Genomic DNA, 19465 nt, shown 5'->3' on the forward strand with positions numbered 1-19465 from the left:
TCTCACACCCTGTACCAAAATAAGATCAAAATGGGTACATGATTTATACATAAAGGGAAATACTGTAGACCCGTTAAGAGAACAAGAAATACTCTGTCAAATTTATGGAAAGATATTTATGACCAAACAAGAAGTTGAGAAAATTATAAATTATAAAATGGGTGATTTTGACTATATTAAATTAAAAAAGGTTTTATACAAATAGAACCAATGCAGCCAAGATTAGGAGGACTGAAGAAAGCTGGGGGAAATTTTCAGTTAGTGTTTCTGATAAAGGATCATTTCTAAAATAAATAGTGAGCTTAATAAAACTTAAAAGACTACAAGTCATTCCCCAATTGATAAATGATCAAAGGCATATGAGCAGGCTGTTTTCAGATGAAGAAATTAAAGATATTTATGATATATAAAAAATGCTCCAAATAATTATTTGTTAGAGAAATGCAAATTAAAACAACTCTGATTTTCCTCCTCACATCTGTCAGCTTGGCTAAAATGATAAAAAAGGAAAATGATCAGTGTTGGAGAAGATGTGAGAAATGGTCATTAAAGTACTGTTGGTGGAGTTCCAAACTGATCTTTCCATTTTAGAGAGCAATCTGTAACTATGCCTAAAGAGCAATAAAATTCTTCATACTCTTTGATCCAGAAATACCAATACTAGATCTATATCCCTAAGACATCATAAAAATGGGAAATGTTTCACATGTTTAAAAGTATTTATGCTAGCTCTCTTTGTAGTGGCAAAGAATTGGAAATTTAGGGGATGCCCCTCAATTGAGGAATGACTGACCAATACATGAAGAATATGGAGTACTGTCATTCTATAAGAAATCACAAGCAGTCAGACTTTAGTGAAGCATGGAAAGACTTGCATGATCTGATGCTGAGTGAAATGAGCAAAACAAAGAAAGCATTGTACACATTGATATTGTGAGATGATCATTTAATGATGGATGCAGCCCCTCTTAGTTATAGAGTAATCAAGGACAATTCTGAGAGGCCTGCTATGTACAATGCCATCCATATCCAGAGGAGAAACTATGGAACCTAAATTCTGAGCAAATATACTGTTTTCTTTTTAAAAGCTTCTTTTATGTTTTTCCTTTCTTTCCCATGTTTTTTTTTTCTTTACCCTTGGTTCTAATTCCTCTTATACAACATGACTTATACAGAAGTATGTTAAACACAATTGCACATGTTTTACTTTTACCAAATTGTTTACCACCAAGGGGAATGGTAGCAGAAAAATGTGAAACTCATAAATTTGCAAATGGATGTATGTTGAAAAACTACCTTTGCATGTAATTGGAAAAAAAAATATGGTATTTATGGCAGATCATTCCTGTAACATTTTGTGGAATTGATTTGAGATGGGAAAGATTGGAGAGCAAGTTCTACCATGGGATTTTTGCAATATGGATTTAAAATGTTTATGACCAAAATGACTAGTGACTCTTGAAATCGATAAACAGACATGTGATTTATGGGTTTATATATATATATACATATATATATATATATATATATATATATATATACATATGTATATGTATATATATATAATATGCATGTTTGAAATTAGAGAAGTTTGATTCTATCTTTATGACATCCTTTAATACTTTAAATACTTATGACATCCTTGAATATTTTAAACCTGATGTTCCAAAATTTGATATAAATTCAGTCCCCTGAGTCCTAGTGAATAACTTTCATAAAACTTAACTAAGATTTTTTTGGACACTGACATCATTGCCAAAATTTCATAGTATTTATATTCAAAAGAACGAATTATTTTTTCAGGTACGAGCCAAATTTACGGTTGATGATTATAGCCATTACTTGTTTACTCCTTGCATTCTTACCCAGTGGGTTCTTGGATTATTCAGATATGATTTAGTAGGAGGTAAGTTTTCCTTTCATGTTTTGAAATGATGCTTTTTTCTTTATGTATCAAAATATTTCCTATTTTGTTTTCACAAATACCTATTAAAAAGGCTGGCAAATTTATGTCTAATTGTTTTTGTTTGTCAAGGTATTTTATGTGATTGCTAAGAACATTATTGTAAACCACTGAAGTTGTTGTTTTGCATTTGTTCCCAATAGCTAAAGTTTGGTTATATTTTATCCATAATAAATAACTATTAAATTAATTGTTATTTAAGTGCATATAAATATTGATTTATAATATCATTTAATAGTATTAAGAATAATTTTGTCAAATTTACTATTTTTCCTTTTCTTTCAGAAAAAAATTAATTTCAGAAAAATAGTTGTAGAGAAAATTGAAAGTAAAGAATATAGAAAATATTATTTACTACTATCTTCAGAGAATAGTTTCTTAGAGTTTTGGTGACCTTACAAAAGTCATATTTTTCAATTCTGCTTCCTTTAGTCATATGTATACACAAGTATTCCCTGAAAGGTAGCTGATCACATGGCAATGTTTAAGTAAATAATATTGTTGCAGCTATCTTATGATGAAAGAATGTGCATGTTTACTTTCATAGAAAATGGAAAATAATGATTTTTTTCCCTTTTATTGTTATTGTATCTCTCTGATGCTACAATTTTGGTATGTAGACTTTATTTCTCTGATTATTTCTAAAATTATTCTGAAACTATTGGCTTTGAAAGTTTGCATTAAAATGCAATTGAAAAACTATTTTTGCACTTTTTAGGATCAACAAATCATCCACTAGATTATGTGTTGGAAATTGTGGCCTATGAAGCTCGTCGTTTGTTTCGTGACAAAATTGTAGGTGCAAAGGAACTCCATTTATTTGATGATATTTTAACGTCTGTCTTCCAAGGAGATTGGGGTTCAGATATATTGGATAATATGGCAGGTATGCATGCCAAAAATACATACAGAATAGATATTTACTGTTAAAATACATGAAGTCTTAATATTTTTCTTTTTTTGGCTGAATCTAATTTTAATACTCATAATTGAGTTACTTTTTTATTTAGTGAATATTGATCATTCCTGTGTATAAGTGTGCAAAAAAAAATAGTAGCAATGTTCTAAACATCCAAAGATAAAATTATTTTACCATGAAATTATTTTAGCATAGTTGTTACTCAGTAAATGTTCGTTGACTTCATTTGTATTAAAAGAGAAAATCCTATATAATTTTTCTTTGCAAAAAATTAATTTGTTACATTGACATTTAGTAAAAGATAATATTAGATGATTATCAGATCATATTTTTCTTGCATAACATTAAATCAGAAATAACTTTTACCTCTTCTAATCTTGACTTTATTGCAGTCTCTAGGCTTCAGGTAGACAAGATAAAAAAACCCTACTTAATTCTAGGCTTGACAGGGGTGTATGACATGTCTTATCCAGCTTCATTCTAAGATTTGGATTTGAGGGGGGGGAAGCCTAGGTATCTGTTTCAGTAGATTTGGAATAATCCAGTTGGAATTTATGACTGAGAAATTTAGGAATGTGAAAGTTTTAGCACAGTGTTGTTTTGTAGCTACTCTATGTGTTACTCTTTCTACCTTAGTTATAAAAGATTTTTTTTGTGATGTAAATTATCTTTAATTCTAAGTTCAGACTGAGGTTCTGTTTTTCTTGGGGCAAAGGGGTTTCTTTAAGTATATAATTAGAATCTGAGGTAATCAGAGTCCTGCAAGATTAGTGTTATGTGCTCTGGATAAATAAACTCCCTAATATTTGGTACTTATGAGGTTGCCATGGCTATGATGTTTGTCTCTTTTTTTAATTTAGAGAATTCCTTTTTGGGCTCAAGTAATACTAGTTAATAAATTATTTATATGTTGAATGTGTTTTTTCCCTTCAAATAATAAGGTTCATTATTGAGGCAAATCAAAGTTTTACATTTTCCCTGAATTCTATTGGTGTGGTTTCCATTTGTTTGTTTCAGAGATATTTTTTAATTCCCCAATTTCTCTTTTAATTCTTTTGAGAGTATATTATAATTAATTGCAAATTGTAAATTTCTTTTAGCTTGCTTCATACTAGTTCCCCACTTTTCTTTTTACATGGAATTTAAATTCAAGATTATTTATACACTGACTGTTTTTTGATATAGTAAGATATTCCCTTTAATTTGATAGCCAGTAATTGCTATTATAAGCAGTACCTTTCAAAATGATTTCTTTAAGTTTTTCTTTAAGTTTTAAGGATTCAAACAGCCAGAACTTGTGTGCAGAATTTAAGGGCTTATTAGAGGTGTCTTATTAGAGATGCCTCTTGTTCTTACCTGTTCCTTAATATTGAGCAGATTGGCATATGCAGGCATATACCTTTGAATTGTATGTAGAAAATTGAAAACAAATATTATTTTGATAATATTCTTGACAATTTAAGAATAGTTTAGAATACTTATTATCTTATTTTTAAATAGTGTTGCAGTTGGATGGATAAAGATGGGTCTGAAGTCAGGAAGACTCACTTTCCTGAGTTCAAATCTGGCTTCAGACACAGGCCTTGTGTTTCTGGGCAAACCACTTAATCTTGTTTGATCCAGTTTCCTTATCTGTAAAATGTGCTAGAGAGAAAAATGGTGTAACAATTCAGTATTTTTTGCCAAGTAAACCTCAGATGGGGGTTATGAAAAATTGGACACAACTAAAAACTACTGTATCCTAATTATGTTATTAGCAAATACATAATGAAAGAAAAATATGACACCATTGAAATAAAAATAACCAGTGATTTTAGTTGTATTTTCATATTACTTTGGACATCTATATTTATATAGATAGTTATTATGTAACCTGGGGAGCACGGCATGATGCAGGAACAAGGACAGCACCAGGACAACCATTACCTCCCTATGGAAAACCACTTGGAAAATTGAATTCTACAGATCTCAGAGACGTTATTAAAAAGGTATGGTTAGAATTATTAATTTGACTTGAAATTTGGTCATCATCAATAGCATTTAAAAATATTTATTGAATACCCATTCAGTTATATGAAGATAAAATTACATATTAAATATAACTCATAGCTTTTCATAGTTTGCAGCCTGGAGAAGAAATTGGCTAGATTTAAGTATAATGAATAAAAGCATTTAGTTGAATAGCTATAAAAAAATTTCATTGAAGATGAATGTTGAATGAGACATGGGAGTACTTCCTGAAGTTCTTTTTTCCCTTATCAATTTAGTTTTAAAGGACAAGGTGTATGATAGTAAAACAAATGGCAAACCTTTTTTATATCAATAGGGGTCAACTCTGAAAAAGAACTGGAATCTATGTTGGGAAGAGCTATAGAAACTGACCAGAATATAAATTGTAAGCTTTGTGGGTGATAGAATAGTTAAACAGAGCTAGCTGTCTTTTGTACCTACTGATTTTTTTCTTTCCGTTTTCTTCATCCTTTATACTCTTATCCTGGGGCAAGGATTTAGGGAAGCAACAGAGTACAATGGGAAAAGCACTGACTCTGGGGTCAGAAATCCTGTGTTCTGTTCTAATCCATATTCCAATTCCAACTCTGACATTTATGACCTTGGACAGGTTATATAAACTTCCTTTGTCTTGGTTGGCATATTTAAAAAGTGAGGGGATTGGAGAACTAGTTTCTGAGGTTTATTGCAGTGCCAGCCATGATTCTATGATTTGTTTATTTCCTATTCAACTTAAGTAAGGTTCTAAGAATACTGCTGTCCTGCTTAAGAGATTTAATAGAATATTGAAGTTTTGTAAACATTGCTATTGAAATGTTTTGCATATAATTTTCAAGTCCTTAGGTGGTTTTCTCATATACAAGAAATTTTACTTTTTATGCATATGCAAAATTTAGATTTCTAAAAACTGATGGTAATTTGAGAGATAATGCCCATTCTTCAAGATTCTCTCTCTCTCTCTCTCTCTCTCTCTCTCTCTCTCTCTCTCTCTCTCTCTCTCTCTCCCCCCCCCCCCCTCTCCCTCTCCCTCTCCCTCTCCCCCTCCCCCCTCAGTATTTTTAGAGTACTTCATGTATACTTCTTTCATGGGCTCACATTATAGTTTGTATTGTGGTTATTGATGTAAATGTCCTGCCTCCCATTCTTCTATATTAAGACTGTAAAATGCCTTAAGGCCAGGACATATTCATTTAGGCCTTAATGTCTCCATTACTTCCTACCATGGTGCATTGCACATAAATGGTATGAAATATTTTCTTTCTTTTGTTTTTTTTTAAACTGATTAACTTTTGTTGCCTGGTATTATTGTTGTTGTTGTTCAGATAGTGTTTCATATCTCTCAGTGTATGAAGGATGAATCAGGAATTTTATTCTAGGCACATTTCTGTGATAAGCATGTAAAGGTTAAAGTACTTGCCAGAAAACTAGACTTGGGAGATGATAAACTATCATTATTTTATTTTAAAAATAGAAAATAGTTTGTATTTGGACATGACTACATAAATATTCTTTTATGATTCTTCAAAGGGGATAATTCATTATGGACGAGAAAACCAGGATTTAGATATTTTGCTTTTCCAAGAAGTTCTGGAGTATATGTCTAGGATAGACAGGGTTCTGAGCTTCCCTGGAGGATCCCTTCTCTTGGCTGGGCGCAGTGGTGTGGGGCGTCGGACTATCACATCATTAGTCAGCCACATGCATGGTGCTGTGTTGATTTCTCCCAAGATTTCCCGAGGTTATGAACTGAAGCAATTTAAGAATGATCTTAAACATGTGAGTAACTTTTTATCTTTTGCTTTTTTATTTCATTTAATGCTAAATGAATTTATTTAATTTAACCTCTTACAATATGTGGAAATGCTTTTTTTGGAAAACATTTAGAAATCTGTTAAGAGAATTTTAATTTTAATTTTTGTATTTCATTTTCTTAAGAGTTTTAAATTATGATGTTTAAATGAAGATACCCCATCTTTCTTTTGTTTTGTAAACTTGAAGTGCAGAGGAAAACATGGGCAATCAAATAGAGATATGAAATTAGAGAATGGACATGTCAGTACAATTTGGAAACTGAGCAGCACTAAAACTATAAGCACTGATTTTAATAATAATATGACTTGTTTTCCTTGTACATGAAATTTAGTCAAACTGAATTTTTTATATAGTTAGTACTTCCAGTATCTAGTTTTTAATTTTATTAGAGTAAAAAACAAAAAACCACATAGATATCTGCTTGTAATTCTGAAGAATAATATCAGTTGATTGACATAATGGGGAGAGCTGGCTTCTGAGTTAGGAAACTCTGGGTTCTGAACCCACCATTGACATACTGACTGGGTGACTTCTCTCTGTTATAGGGTAATGTTTGCAGAGCAACTGAGGATTGTCATTGAATGTCCTTATTGAGAGTTCTTTAATCTTATGAAATCATACATCTTAACAAAAATAATCAGATTTTGAAGTATGTGGCAGGATATTTGATTTTTAATAATTTAAAATGTCTGTGTGTCTATTATTTAAACCCTAGGATACATCATCAACTCCTAGAATAGTGATTGGCAGATGCTTCATACTTATCATATTTATTTAAAAATCTGTCTCTGTATTGACAGGTACTGCATCTTGCAGGCATTGAAGCTCAGCAAGTAGTTTTGCTTCTTGAGGACTACCAGTTTGTCCATCCTACATTCTTGGAGATGATCAACAGTCTTTTGTCTTCAGGTAGGTATGGAATATTTGTTGTTTAAGATGGCATAATTCACAAGTGAAAATACATTATCTGAAGTGTTCTATATGTTATTTTTTCTTTTTTTCCCTTCATCCTCTGGATGGATCCTTTTTTTATTTTAGATTTTTTTTTTGCAAGCAAATGGGGTTAAGTGGCTTGCCCAAGGTCATACAACTAGGCAATTATTAAGTGTCTGAGTTCAGATTTGAACTCAGGTACTCCTGACCCCAGGGCTAGTGCTCCATCCACTGCGCCACCTAGCCGCCCCTGGATGAATTCTTAAACCCTTTTAAGTATATATCTTCATTAAATATATTTCTCCAAATACTATGTCTTAATCGAACTCATTAAGTCAGTTTAAGACATAAAATTTGGGGAAATATATTTAAGAAAAAAATTTGTAAATAGTTAAAGGTAACTTATTTTATGTAATATCAGGACCAAGATGAATAAAATCATGTTAGTGATTTTCAACTATTTGTTCTAGTTATTGAATTTTGTCTTTTAGAAAATAAGATCTGTACCTATTATGTACAAAGAATTGTACTGAGTGCTGTGGGGAGCACAAAGAAGCAAAGCATTGCTGATGAAACAGTAAACAATATAGGTGGCAAGTTCTTTTGTGTGTTATAGGTGTTAGATTATATATTAAGTAATAAAGATATCATGGTGTTGGGGAAAGAGAACAAGGTTTTAAATTTAGCTTTTATCATTATATTGTAGCTGTGGGACAAATCATTTGAAAACTCTGGCCCTCAGTTTCCTCATCTGAAGAAGCTCCCTTCCAGTTCTGAAGTGTTTTGACATTTAAGAGGGTCACATGCTAGAAGATTGTTTGTTTCTTTTTTTTTTTTGAGATTTGTTCTGGTCATAATAGAAAGAGAAGTAAAGCCTATCCTTTTTGCAGAATGTGCTTTAGAGAATACAGTGATGTAAACTTTGAGCTATTGTGTAAGCCTTTTAAATTCTTTATTATGATAGATAAAATATAGCAGAAATTTATGTGGGAACATGCCATCTACCTCCTGATAAAAAGTGATAGACTCAGAGTATAGATTGATATCAATAGATATATCTCTATCTGTGATTTTATATATATATATATATATATATATATATATATTCATATATATAACACACACCTTGTGTGTATAACATTGGACATGAATAGGGAGAGACTTTATTTTACTTAACTAAACATGATTAAAACAGGAGTTTTTGTTTTCTTTCTCAATTGAATAAGTGGGGGTGAGTAGAAGATAGATTTAAAAAAAAATTTATTTAAGGCAAATGGGGTTGAGTGACTTGCCTAAGGTAACACAACTAGATAATTATTAAGTGTCTGAGACTGGTTTTGAACTCAGGTCCTCGTGACTCCAGGGACAGTGCTCAATCTACTGTACCACCTAGCTGCCCCTAGAAGATACATTTTTAATATTAATATAATCTCAGGTAGAATTCCTTTTCATTCAAATCAAGTCAGTTTTTATCAGCATAGCCTGAATTGATTAAAGATTCCAAAAATTTATTCATATCCATTTTTATTGGCCAAAATAAAAACCAAAGCATATTAGTTACTTATTTTTAGCATCTTATGATTGTTAAGTGAATAAATGCTAGGAGAGTAAGTACTAGAGAAGGTACGAGAAGGGAGTCACCATTTTGAACTAGAGGATAGAAACCAAGGCTTCAGTAAAGATCCAAGCTTTGAATAACCACAATAGCAACATGAGAGATAGTGGGAGTTTGAATGGTGGGAAAGGCATTCTAGATAATGTAAACAGTGTAATTAATGGTGCAGTAGCAAATGTTTTATATATAACATGTAAAGTTTAAAAGATTGCTTATGTTCAATTTATGGAGGACCTTGAATGCAATGCTGTTTTACTTTGAAGAGGAAGGGGAACCATTGGAATTTTTTAAATTATTGTCATTATTTTAAATCTGGTGAAATCCAATATTTTAGGTAATTTAATCTGATATAAAACTAAAACCTCCCTTTTCATATGTTGGTGTCTTATTGTGGCATGTAAATGATTCTTTTTTCCCCCTCAAAGACTGTGTTTATTAGAGTGCAAAATCTGGTGGGATTTCATCATTGGATGCTATTAAAGTAGAGGCATCTACTTTACCACTGTACTCCAAAAAACCACTGGACATTTTCATCTGATGCTGGAACCCTTTTTGTTTTCTCCTCCATTTCTGTGTGAGCACCTTGCTATCTTTTACATTTATATATTCATCATTTAACACAGTATCTTTTACATTTACATATCCATCATTTAACACAGTATGCCTAGTAAATGGCTTTTTATTTATTCATTACCTCCCAATCTAGAAAGATTGATGTATGGATCATGTTCATTTAATATGCATGAATTGTCTGAGTACCTGATCTATTCAGAGGATCATTCTGAAGAGGTCTATGGAATATACATTTTTCAGTCATTGTAGTCTATGAAGACAGAGTGCTAAAGAAGAGTGAAGTTGTGGTCTACATTAGGTTATGATTGTTCACATTGACAAAATCACCTAACTCTGAAGTCTCCTTTCGAGATGAAATAGAATGATGAGATATAGTAGATAGAGAAACCATTTAGAATACTATAATAGACCAGATATAAAATGATTAAGGTCTGAACCATGGTAATAGTGGTAATAGGAAGGATGGGCTGACATTAATAACGTTAAACAATCAGTATTTTTAAAAAAAATTCCATACGGATTAAATAATGTACTTAAGCTTAATTAAAATGCAATATATCATTGTTTTTGCAGGTGAAGTTCCTGGTCTATACTCTCTTGAAGAATTAGAACCCTTACTGTCTCCTTTAAAAGATCAGGCTTCACAGGATGGTTTTACTGGACCAGTCTTCAATTACTTTACCTACAGTAAGCAGAATGGATTAATAGTTCGTTGAAACTTAAAAAATATAAATTTTATAAAATAAATGAATTTTAATTTTTCATTATTTTGTTCATTTGATTTCCTATTTATCAAAATTTTATATAAATTTAATTATTTATATATTTAGCCCTATTTTAGAAATTTTATGTTTACATAAAATGTCAAGGAATATGCTTGAATGTAGAGTTAATTAAGAACTAATAAATATAATATTCATTGAACCTTGATTGTCCTATTCACTTTCATGTAATAAATAAAATATTTCGGGTAGCTAGATGATGCAGTGGATAGAGCACTGACCCTGGAGTCAGGAGGACCTGAATTCAAATTTGGTCTCAGACACTTAATAATCATCTACTTGTGTGACCTTGGGCAAGTCACTTACCCCATTGTCTTAAGTAAATAAAATAAATAAATAAATAAGATATTTGCTCTATTTGAAAATTTTTTGAATGTTTAGATCATGATGGACATTTTGAAAACTTTATTGTTATGTAGTTTATAAAAGGTTCCTAAAAAGTAATTTCAGTATATTCAGAATGTTTGGATGATTGTTTGCCCTAAAATTTTTCTATCATTTAAATTTTAAAATTTAAATTTTTTAGAGATCCAGCAGAATTTGCATATAGTCTTGATAATGGATTCTGCCAGCTTAAATTTTACAATAAACTGTGAAAGTAATCCAGCCCTACATAAGAAATGCCAGGTTCTATGGATGGAAAGTTGGTCAGATAATAGTATGAAAAAGGTAAGTTTGCCATTTAATAAAATTATGAAAAGTAGATGAGTTCTTTCTTTGTTCAAAAGTACATTCTTTAAGTAGGTCCATACTTTTGACAGTGTTGATTTAGTTCTTGTTGTAATTATCTAATTATAACATAGATAACATGTAGATATTCATATAGATAACAATTTCCTACCTTTTCTCTTTGAATTACAAGAAGAAAGTCTATAAAGAAGTGTCTTGCTTGTTGTATATGTATCTTAAGTGTTTATCATAGCACCTGGCATCTAATAAGTGCTCAAGAAATTCTACGTCTATTTTGATGGTTACAGATAACAATAAAATATAATAGAAAAATTAGAAGTAACTGTATGAGAGTAATCATTCAACTTTAAATTTTTTTCTTTTCTTTCTTTTTTTTAAAAAAAATTCATTTGAGGGTAAGTGATTTGTTCAGTGTCATATAGTCAAACAACAAATAAGTGTCTACATTGTACCAGACAGTACAGCAGACACTGGAGATAAATATGAGTGACATAATTCATACTCATAAGGAGTTGACATTCTAAGGGGCAGATGACTAGGAAACATATGTATATACAGAATGATAGGAAAAATACAACATAGCTAATTCCCAGGTAGTTTGAGAATAAGGGAAGGCTTCATTTTTAAAAAAGCTATATATTGAATAGATAGAGGTCTTCTCTGAGACAGATGTGAGGAGGGCATTCCAGTAATGGGGACCAGATAGTACAAAGGCATGAACATGGAAGATGGGATGTTTTGTGTGAGGAACAGAGAGAATAGCCAGTTTGGCTGGTTTGCAATGTTGGGGGAAGGGGAATAATGCCAAACAAAGATTAAAGATAGATTGGAGCCAGGTTGTGGAAAGCATTTTTTTTAAGATTTTATTTATTTTGAGTTTTACAATTTTTCCCCTAATTTTACTTCCCTCCCCCCACCTCCCACAGAAGTAGATTTGCCAGTCTTTACATTGTGTGGAAAGTATTTTTTAAAAACTTTATTGAAATTTTATTTAGTTTTTCCATTTACATGAAAAGGTAGTTTTCAAAATTCATTCATTTTCAAGTTTATGAGTTTCACATTTTTTTTAACATTTCCCTCCCCCCCAGCCCCCTGCCCCCATGGCACTGAACAAACTGGGAAAAGTTGTACATGTCCAATGGTATTTAACATAATTCTATATTAGTCATGTTGTGAAAGAGAAATTAGAATAAGGTGAAAAACATGAGAAAGAAAAAAAATAAAATAGTAGTTTTTTTTAAAGTTGACATAATATTCTTTACTCTGCATTTCTAATTCATCATTTGTTCTCATAAGATTGGAATTTTCCTTAACAGACCTCTCAGAATTGTTCTTGATCACTGAACTGCTGAGAGGAGCTACATACATCATAGTTTATATTCTCACAGTGTTGTGGTTAATATGCACAGTGTTCTCTTGGTTTTGCTCACTTCAGCATCAGCTCATGCAAGTCTTTGCATATTTCTCTAAAGTCTTGTTGCTCAGATTTTTTAGGGAACAATAGTACTCCTTAACATTCATATAACATAACTGGTTTACTCATTCCCCAATTTATGAACATGCCCTCAATTTCTAATTCTTTGCCACTAAAAAAAGAGCAACTATAAATTTTTTTGAACATGTAGAACTTTTTCTGTTTTTATTTTGTCTTTGAGACCTAATAGTGATATTATTGGATCAAAGGATATACACAATTTTATTGTCCTTTGGGCAGAGTTCCAAATTGGTCTCCAGAATGATTGGATCAGTTTACAACTCTACCAACAGTGTATTATTATCCCAATTTTCCTCCCACTCTTTCCAACATTGATCATTTTAACCAATCTGATAGGTATGAGGTGGTACCCCATAGTTTTTTGATGGTTTCTTCAATTTATTTTTCTGAAATGGGGTTATTTGAATATTTTATTTCCTCTTCTATCAATCTAGATAGCTTATATTTTTGTAAATACTCATCATTTCACTTAAATTGTCAAATTCAAAGGCCTAAAATTGGGCAAAATATCTCTGCATTTTAAATTTCCTCCTCATTGGTGGTGAGTTCACCCTTCTCATTTTTAATACTGGTAAAATTTGGTACCCTTTCTTTTTAAAATCAGATTCACTAAAGTTTATTTTATTGGCTTTTTTTCATAAAGTCAACTCTTAGTTTCATTTATTAATTCAATGGTTTTTCTTGCTTTCAATTTTATTAATCTCTTCATTGATTTTTAGAATTTCTAATTTGGTATTTAATTGGGAATTTTTCATTTGTTCTTTTTCTAACTTTTTTAGTTGCATGCACTGATCTCTTTCTCCATTTTATTCATGTAATCATTTAGAGATATAAAAGTTACTCTGAAAAGTGCTTTGGCTGCATCACACAAATTTTGGTATGATGTCTCATCATTGTTGTTATCTTGGATGAAATTGTTGACTATTTCTATAATTGGTTGTTTGAGCTACTCATTTTTTCAAATTAGGCTATTTGGTTTCCAATTAATTTTTAAGTTCATCTTTCCATGACCCTTTATTATGTGTGATTTTTATTGCATCATGATCTAAAAATAATGCATTTAATATTTCTGCCTTTCTGCATTTGATTGTGAGGTTTTCATGCCCTAATACATACCATATACTTCATAGAAAAAGGAATATTCTTTTCTATCCCTGTTCAGTTTTTTCCAGAGGTCTATCGTAGCTAAGTTTTCTAAAAAATCTATTCACTTTGACTTCCTCATTTATTTTGTGGTTAATTTTATCTAATACTGAGAGAGGGAGGTTGAGGTCCACCACTAGTATAGTTTTACTGTCTATGTCTCCTTGTAATTCATTCAGCTTCTAAGAATTTGAATACTATACCACTTGGTGTATATATATGTTTAATAATGATGTGACTTCATTGCCTATGGTACCTTTTAGGAAGACATAGTTTCCTTCCTTATCCCTGATTTTAATAAGATCTATTTTTACATTTGTTTTGTCTGAGATGAGAATTGCTACCCCTATTTGTTTTACTTCCACTGAAGCATACTATATTTTGCCATTACCATATGTGTATCTCTCTGCTTAAGAAGTGTTTCTTGTAAATAACATATTGTAGGATTCTGGTTTTTAATCCACTCTGCTATTCATTTCTGTTTCTTTTTGGGGGAGTTCATCCCATTCACATTTACAGTTATGATTACTAACATTATATTTCTCTCCATGCTATCTTTCACTGCTTATACTTTTCTCTTTCCCTCCCCCCTAACCTTCTGCACCAGTGTTTTGCTTGTAACTGCTGTCTTTTGACCAGCCTCTTCTTCCTATCAGTTCTTTCCTTTTCTTTTCCCTTATACCTTTAACTTTTTTTTAACTTTAATTTTACTTTTATTTTCACCCTCCATTTTCATATCTATTCTTAGGAGACCTGAAGGATAAATTTTTAAGTCCAATTGGGAATATATGTTAATTCCCTCTTTGGGCTAAATCTGTTGATAATAAGATTTACTCTATTCTCACACCCTCCCTTTATTGCCTCTACTCTAACAGACCTTTGTGCCTCTTCATGTAGTAGTATTATCATCTAATACTAGCTTTCTCTTTGTATAGTCATTTTTTTCATATCTTGATTGTTTTAACCCTGTCTTCTACCCACAGCCCTTCTGTCAAAATATACTCCTTTTATCTGTCCTGACAGAAGTTGAATTCTCAGGTTGATTGCTTGATTTATAAGCAACATTATTCATAGTTGCTCCATAACTAGAGCCTCTCTCCAGGTATGATCCCCTCAGCTGTCCCATTAAAAATATACTTTTCATGCACTATAAAACATCATCAATTTATAATCAATTTATACCACATCCTCTTTCCAAAAACCCTCTATAGAAATACATTCCTCACACGCTAAAGTATTATGTAATTCAAAATCAATTTCTGAACCAAATTTATACCTTGCTGCTCTAAGTACACTCCCTCTATTGTAGCTAAAGTGTCAAGGAAAGAAAAATCACTTTTCATGATCCATTTATATCCATCCCCTCTAGGTACACTAACATTCTTTGTCCCTATAGTACTAGCTAAAGTATCAAGTAAAGCAAGATCAGGGGCAGCTAGGTGGTGCAGTGAATAGAGCACCCACCCTGGAGTCAGGAGGACTTGAGACTTGAGTTCAAATATGACCTCAGACACTTAATAATAATTGCCTAGTTGTGTGACCTTGGGCAAGTCACTTAACTCCATGGCCTTGCCAAAAAAAAGAAAAGAAAAAGCAAGATCACTTTGTGATCTATTTATGTGAAGACCATATAAGTACATTCCTTCCCTCTATTTGAATAGAAGTACAGCCATTGTATGCAAAATCACTTCATAGTCCAATTATACTCATACCCTCTAAGTATAATCCATCCAACTATATTCAACCTTCATTAGCTAATGTATTGGCTAAAGCATCATCACTTTCATAGTCAATCTGTATACCCTCTCTGTAAGTATGTTTCTTTTAACTATCCTAAGAGAAATAGAGTTCTCAAGAGTTATAATCATTATCTTACCTTGTAGAAACATATCCAATTTAATGTGACTAAGTCTTTTCCCCCATTTCATTTACATTTTTATACATCTCTTGAGTTATATGTTTAAAGATCAAATTTTCTCTTCAGTTCCAGTCTTTTTATCAAAAAAATTTGAAATTCCTCTAATATACCAAAAGTTCATTTCCCCTAAAAGAATATGCTGAGTTTTGCCAGGTAGTTGATTCTTGGTTTTAATCCAAGGTCTTTTGCCCGCCAGAATATCATTATTCCAAGCACTCTGATCCTTTAATGTTGAAACTGTTAAGTCCAGTGTAATTCTAATTGTGGTTCCTTGGTATTTAAATTGCTTCTTTTTTGACTGCTTGCAGTATTTTCTCCTTTAGTTGAGAATTCTGAAATTTGGCCACAATATTCCTTGAAGTTTTTATTCTTGAATCAAAGAGACAATCAAGAGAGGGCAAGAAGCCAGCAAACAGGAGAACAAAAGGGGAAGAAGAAGCTACACAGGGCCACTAAAATTGCCTTCTGGTGTTGGTTCTTCCCCCAACCACACCCCTGGGGGGCCTTGCTAACACCTTTCCGGTCTCTCTCACGACATTCACTCTCTCAGAGAGTGCCACAGGCACTACTGCCCGGCTTCCCTCAGAGGGCTGGTCCCATCAGGGAAGCTTGGAGTCTGATGGCTCAGTGGATAGAACTTAGAGTGAAAAGGACCAGAGTTCTCTCTAGCCTCAGACATTTAGTCACTTAACCCTGATTACCTCACATCTAGGGCCATCTCCAGTCATCCTGATTCATATCTGATCAATGGACCCAGGTGGCTCTGGAGGGGAGAGTGAGGCTGGTGACTTAGCACAGCACCCCTTCACTCAAATCTAACTCATGTGTTTGTCATGGCATCACCTCCCTGAAGTTGTGGTCTTCTTCAAGAATGAAGCATCACCTGCCTGAAGTTGTGGTCTTCTTCAAGAATGAAGGACAAAACATTATTAACCTTGAATCTCTTTCTTTCAATGGCTATTTTGTCTTCTTGTTCTTGGTTATTAGGGGAATTTAACCATGATAATTTCCTGAAAGATATTTTCCAGGTTCTTTTTTTGATCAAGACTTTCAGGTATACCAGTAATTTATAAATTATCTCTCCTGGATCTATTTTCCAGGTTGTTCATTTTTCCTAAAAGTGCCTTACATTTTCTTCTATTTTTTTTAGCCTTTTTATTTTGTTTTCTGGAATCTTGGTGTCTCATAGAGTCATTGGCTTCCATTTGTTCAATTCCAATTTTTAGGGTTTAATTTTCTTTAGTTAGCTTTTGTGTTTTCTTTTCCCGTTGGCTAATTTTACTTTTAAATGAATTTTTTTTCTAGTTGGTTACTTTGGATGAATTGTATTCCTTTTTCTATTGATTTAAAAATAGATCTAAAAATATAAAAATATTTTGATGAGTTACATTCTTTTTCCAATTGGTCATTTCATAATTTTCCTGCATGACTTTCATTTTTTTTCTCCAATTTTCTTTTTCTACTCTTCTTTGATTTTTAATATTCCAAGAGGTTTTGGATTTGTGATCACTTCATAGATTCCTTTGAGGCTTCATGTGTAGGAAGTTTGTTACTGCTTTCTTTTTCTCAGGTGGCATTTTTGTCATCCATATCAGAATAGTAACTTTCTATGTTTAGAGCTTTTTTTCATTTTTTTGTTCATTTTTATATTTGAGCTGTGCTCCTGGGGTACGAGTAGTATAGTTTCAAGTTTTTTGTGTGAGGTTGGGATCTAGTCCCTGGCTTATTATTGCTAGCTAAGACTTTACCTATGCAGAGGTTTGTTTACTACTTTATTTGAAGACTTTTGCCTATGCAATGGTTTCTTCCCAATCCAGTCCTGTCTTTTGTACCAGCCTTCCCAGGGCTTGAACTGTGTCTTCTGAACTGAGATTTGGACCTTCACTTGCCGAGCCTTGACCTGAGCTCTTGCCTATGCTAGGTTCTACTTTCCCTTTCTCTAGAAGAGTCAGACCTTTACTGAAGATCCTCCATGATATCTTGCATTGAGAACTTGTTTCACTTTTTTTGTTGAAATCTATGGTTTTAATTTCTGGATAGAGGCTTTATTTAAAGTTCCTTTGGGAAAAGCTCCAAGAACTTCCTAACATCATGCTGCCATCTTGAATCTGCCCCAGAATTCCTTTGAAAGATTTTCAGAACTAAGAAGAGGAATTTCTGTTTTGCTCCAGGAAGCCAATGGAGTTACTAAAAAACATGTGTGAGCTTATCTGTGCTTAAGAAAATTATTTTGCAGCAGTTTGTAGGACAGACCAGAGTGAGGATAGAAATGAAGTGTGAATAAAGAAAAGGGATTGGATGAAAAAAAATTTAGGAAGGTCTTTTCTCACATCTTTTTTATCCACCTAAGCACTGTGTTGGGTTAATCGTAGTTAACCTCTTTTAGTAAAGAAAATGAAATTTTTTTTTGAAAGAAATAGGGAAGTTTGAAAGAAAAGTAAGTTTGGGGGAAAATTTAAGGAAGTTCTGCTGAGAATATTTTGAGTTGGAGATATTTCTATGAACATCAGTTTGAAGTATCTAATGAGCAGTTTGTGATGGAAGATTGAAGTTGTTGGTAGAGATTGAATATAGAAAGTTCTTTGTTAAATTTAAACTTCCCTGATACTTTTGGAACATCTTGTCTGTCTATCATTGGCAGAGAAAAAATGGCTAAGCCCTTGGTAGCTGATCCCATTATAAGGAGAAAGAGTGTGGGTAGAAGATAAGAGGGCATAGGGCAGAGCCTTAGGGAATACCCATAGTAAGGAGCATAATGTGAGTGATGAATTTGTGCAGGAAACTTAGAATAGAAAACAGGCCAGACAGAACCTATGGTCTTCCTGTTATTCTGCACACATTTCTGAAGATATCTGGTGTTGTAATGGGGTCCACTTGCTCAAGAAATTCAAATTTGACCTCAGAGAGTTATAGCACCTTGAACCCTTAATCTCTTTTTACCTCAGTTTGCTTATTTGTAAAATGAGGATGGTTATAGCATCTTACATTGAAGGTGCTTTCAAGGGATTTTGAGCATTAAATAATATTTGTAAAGTGTTATCACAGTGCCTGACACATAGTAAAAATTATCTAGAGTTGTTGTTCTTATTATTCTCTCTTAAATATGGATAGATAGGAAAGATGAGAACTAGTATGGGGCAATATCATATACATCCAGAAATCCAGGAATTAAAGAGTATGGAGGAGGAGGAAGAGGTTATTTAAAGTGCTGAATGTAGTATTAGATTGAGAAGGATGAAATTTGAGAAAAGATCACCAGAATTTGTAATTAAGGGTTATTAGTGACTTGCCTTGAGTGATTAAAAATGGAAATCAGATGGCAAAGGTTGAGCAAAAAAGAGAGGAAGTTTCAAGCAGCAAATCTACATAGCTTTTCTAGGAGCATGACTGAAGAAAGGGGAAGAGGGATTTAAGGCACTATATTGAGAAGATCTAGTGAAGGCTTTTTTTAAAGACATGGGCATATTTGAAAGCAGTAAGAAAGAAACCAGTAAGTAGGAATAGGTTGAAGAATAGAGGGTTAATGGAGTTGAAGAGAAGGCAAGAGATGGGCCATGTCATTGTCAGAAACTGAGGAAAAGGAATGGGGAGAGGTAATGTCAAAGGGTTTTG

General features: G+C 32.5%; 1 protein-coding gene across 2 annotated transcripts in view; it reads left to right on the plus strand.

Annotated features, from left to right (window-relative positions):
* Window positions 1-19465, plus strand: part of DYNC2H1 (dynein cytoplasmic 2 heavy chain 1) — a 225007-nt gene that overhangs the window by 147705 nt on the left and 57837 nt on the right. For both annotated transcript variants that reach the window (XM_074216567.1, XM_074216568.1), the window contains 7 exons: window positions 1804-1906; window positions 2682-2849; window positions 4740-4870; window positions 6420-6668; window positions 7505-7613; window positions 10399-10512; window positions 11134-11276. In XM_074216567.1, coding sequence (XP_074072668.1) covers window positions 1804-1906; window positions 2682-2849; window positions 4740-4870; window positions 6420-6668; window positions 7505-7613; window positions 10399-10512; window positions 11134-11276 — 1017 coding nt within the window. The remainder of the gene's footprint in view (window positions 1-1803; window positions 1907-2681; window positions 2850-4739; window positions 4871-6419; window positions 6669-7504; window positions 7614-10398; window positions 10513-11133; window positions 11277-19465) is intronic.

Source organism: Macrotis lagotis, chromosome 1, assembly GCF_037893015.1.
Source record: "Macrotis lagotis isolate mMagLag1 chromosome 1, bilby.v1.9.chrom.fasta, whole genome shotgun sequence".
NCBI classification, from domain to species: domain Eukaryota; kingdom Metazoa; phylum Chordata; class Mammalia; order Peramelemorphia; family Peramelidae; genus Macrotis; species Macrotis lagotis.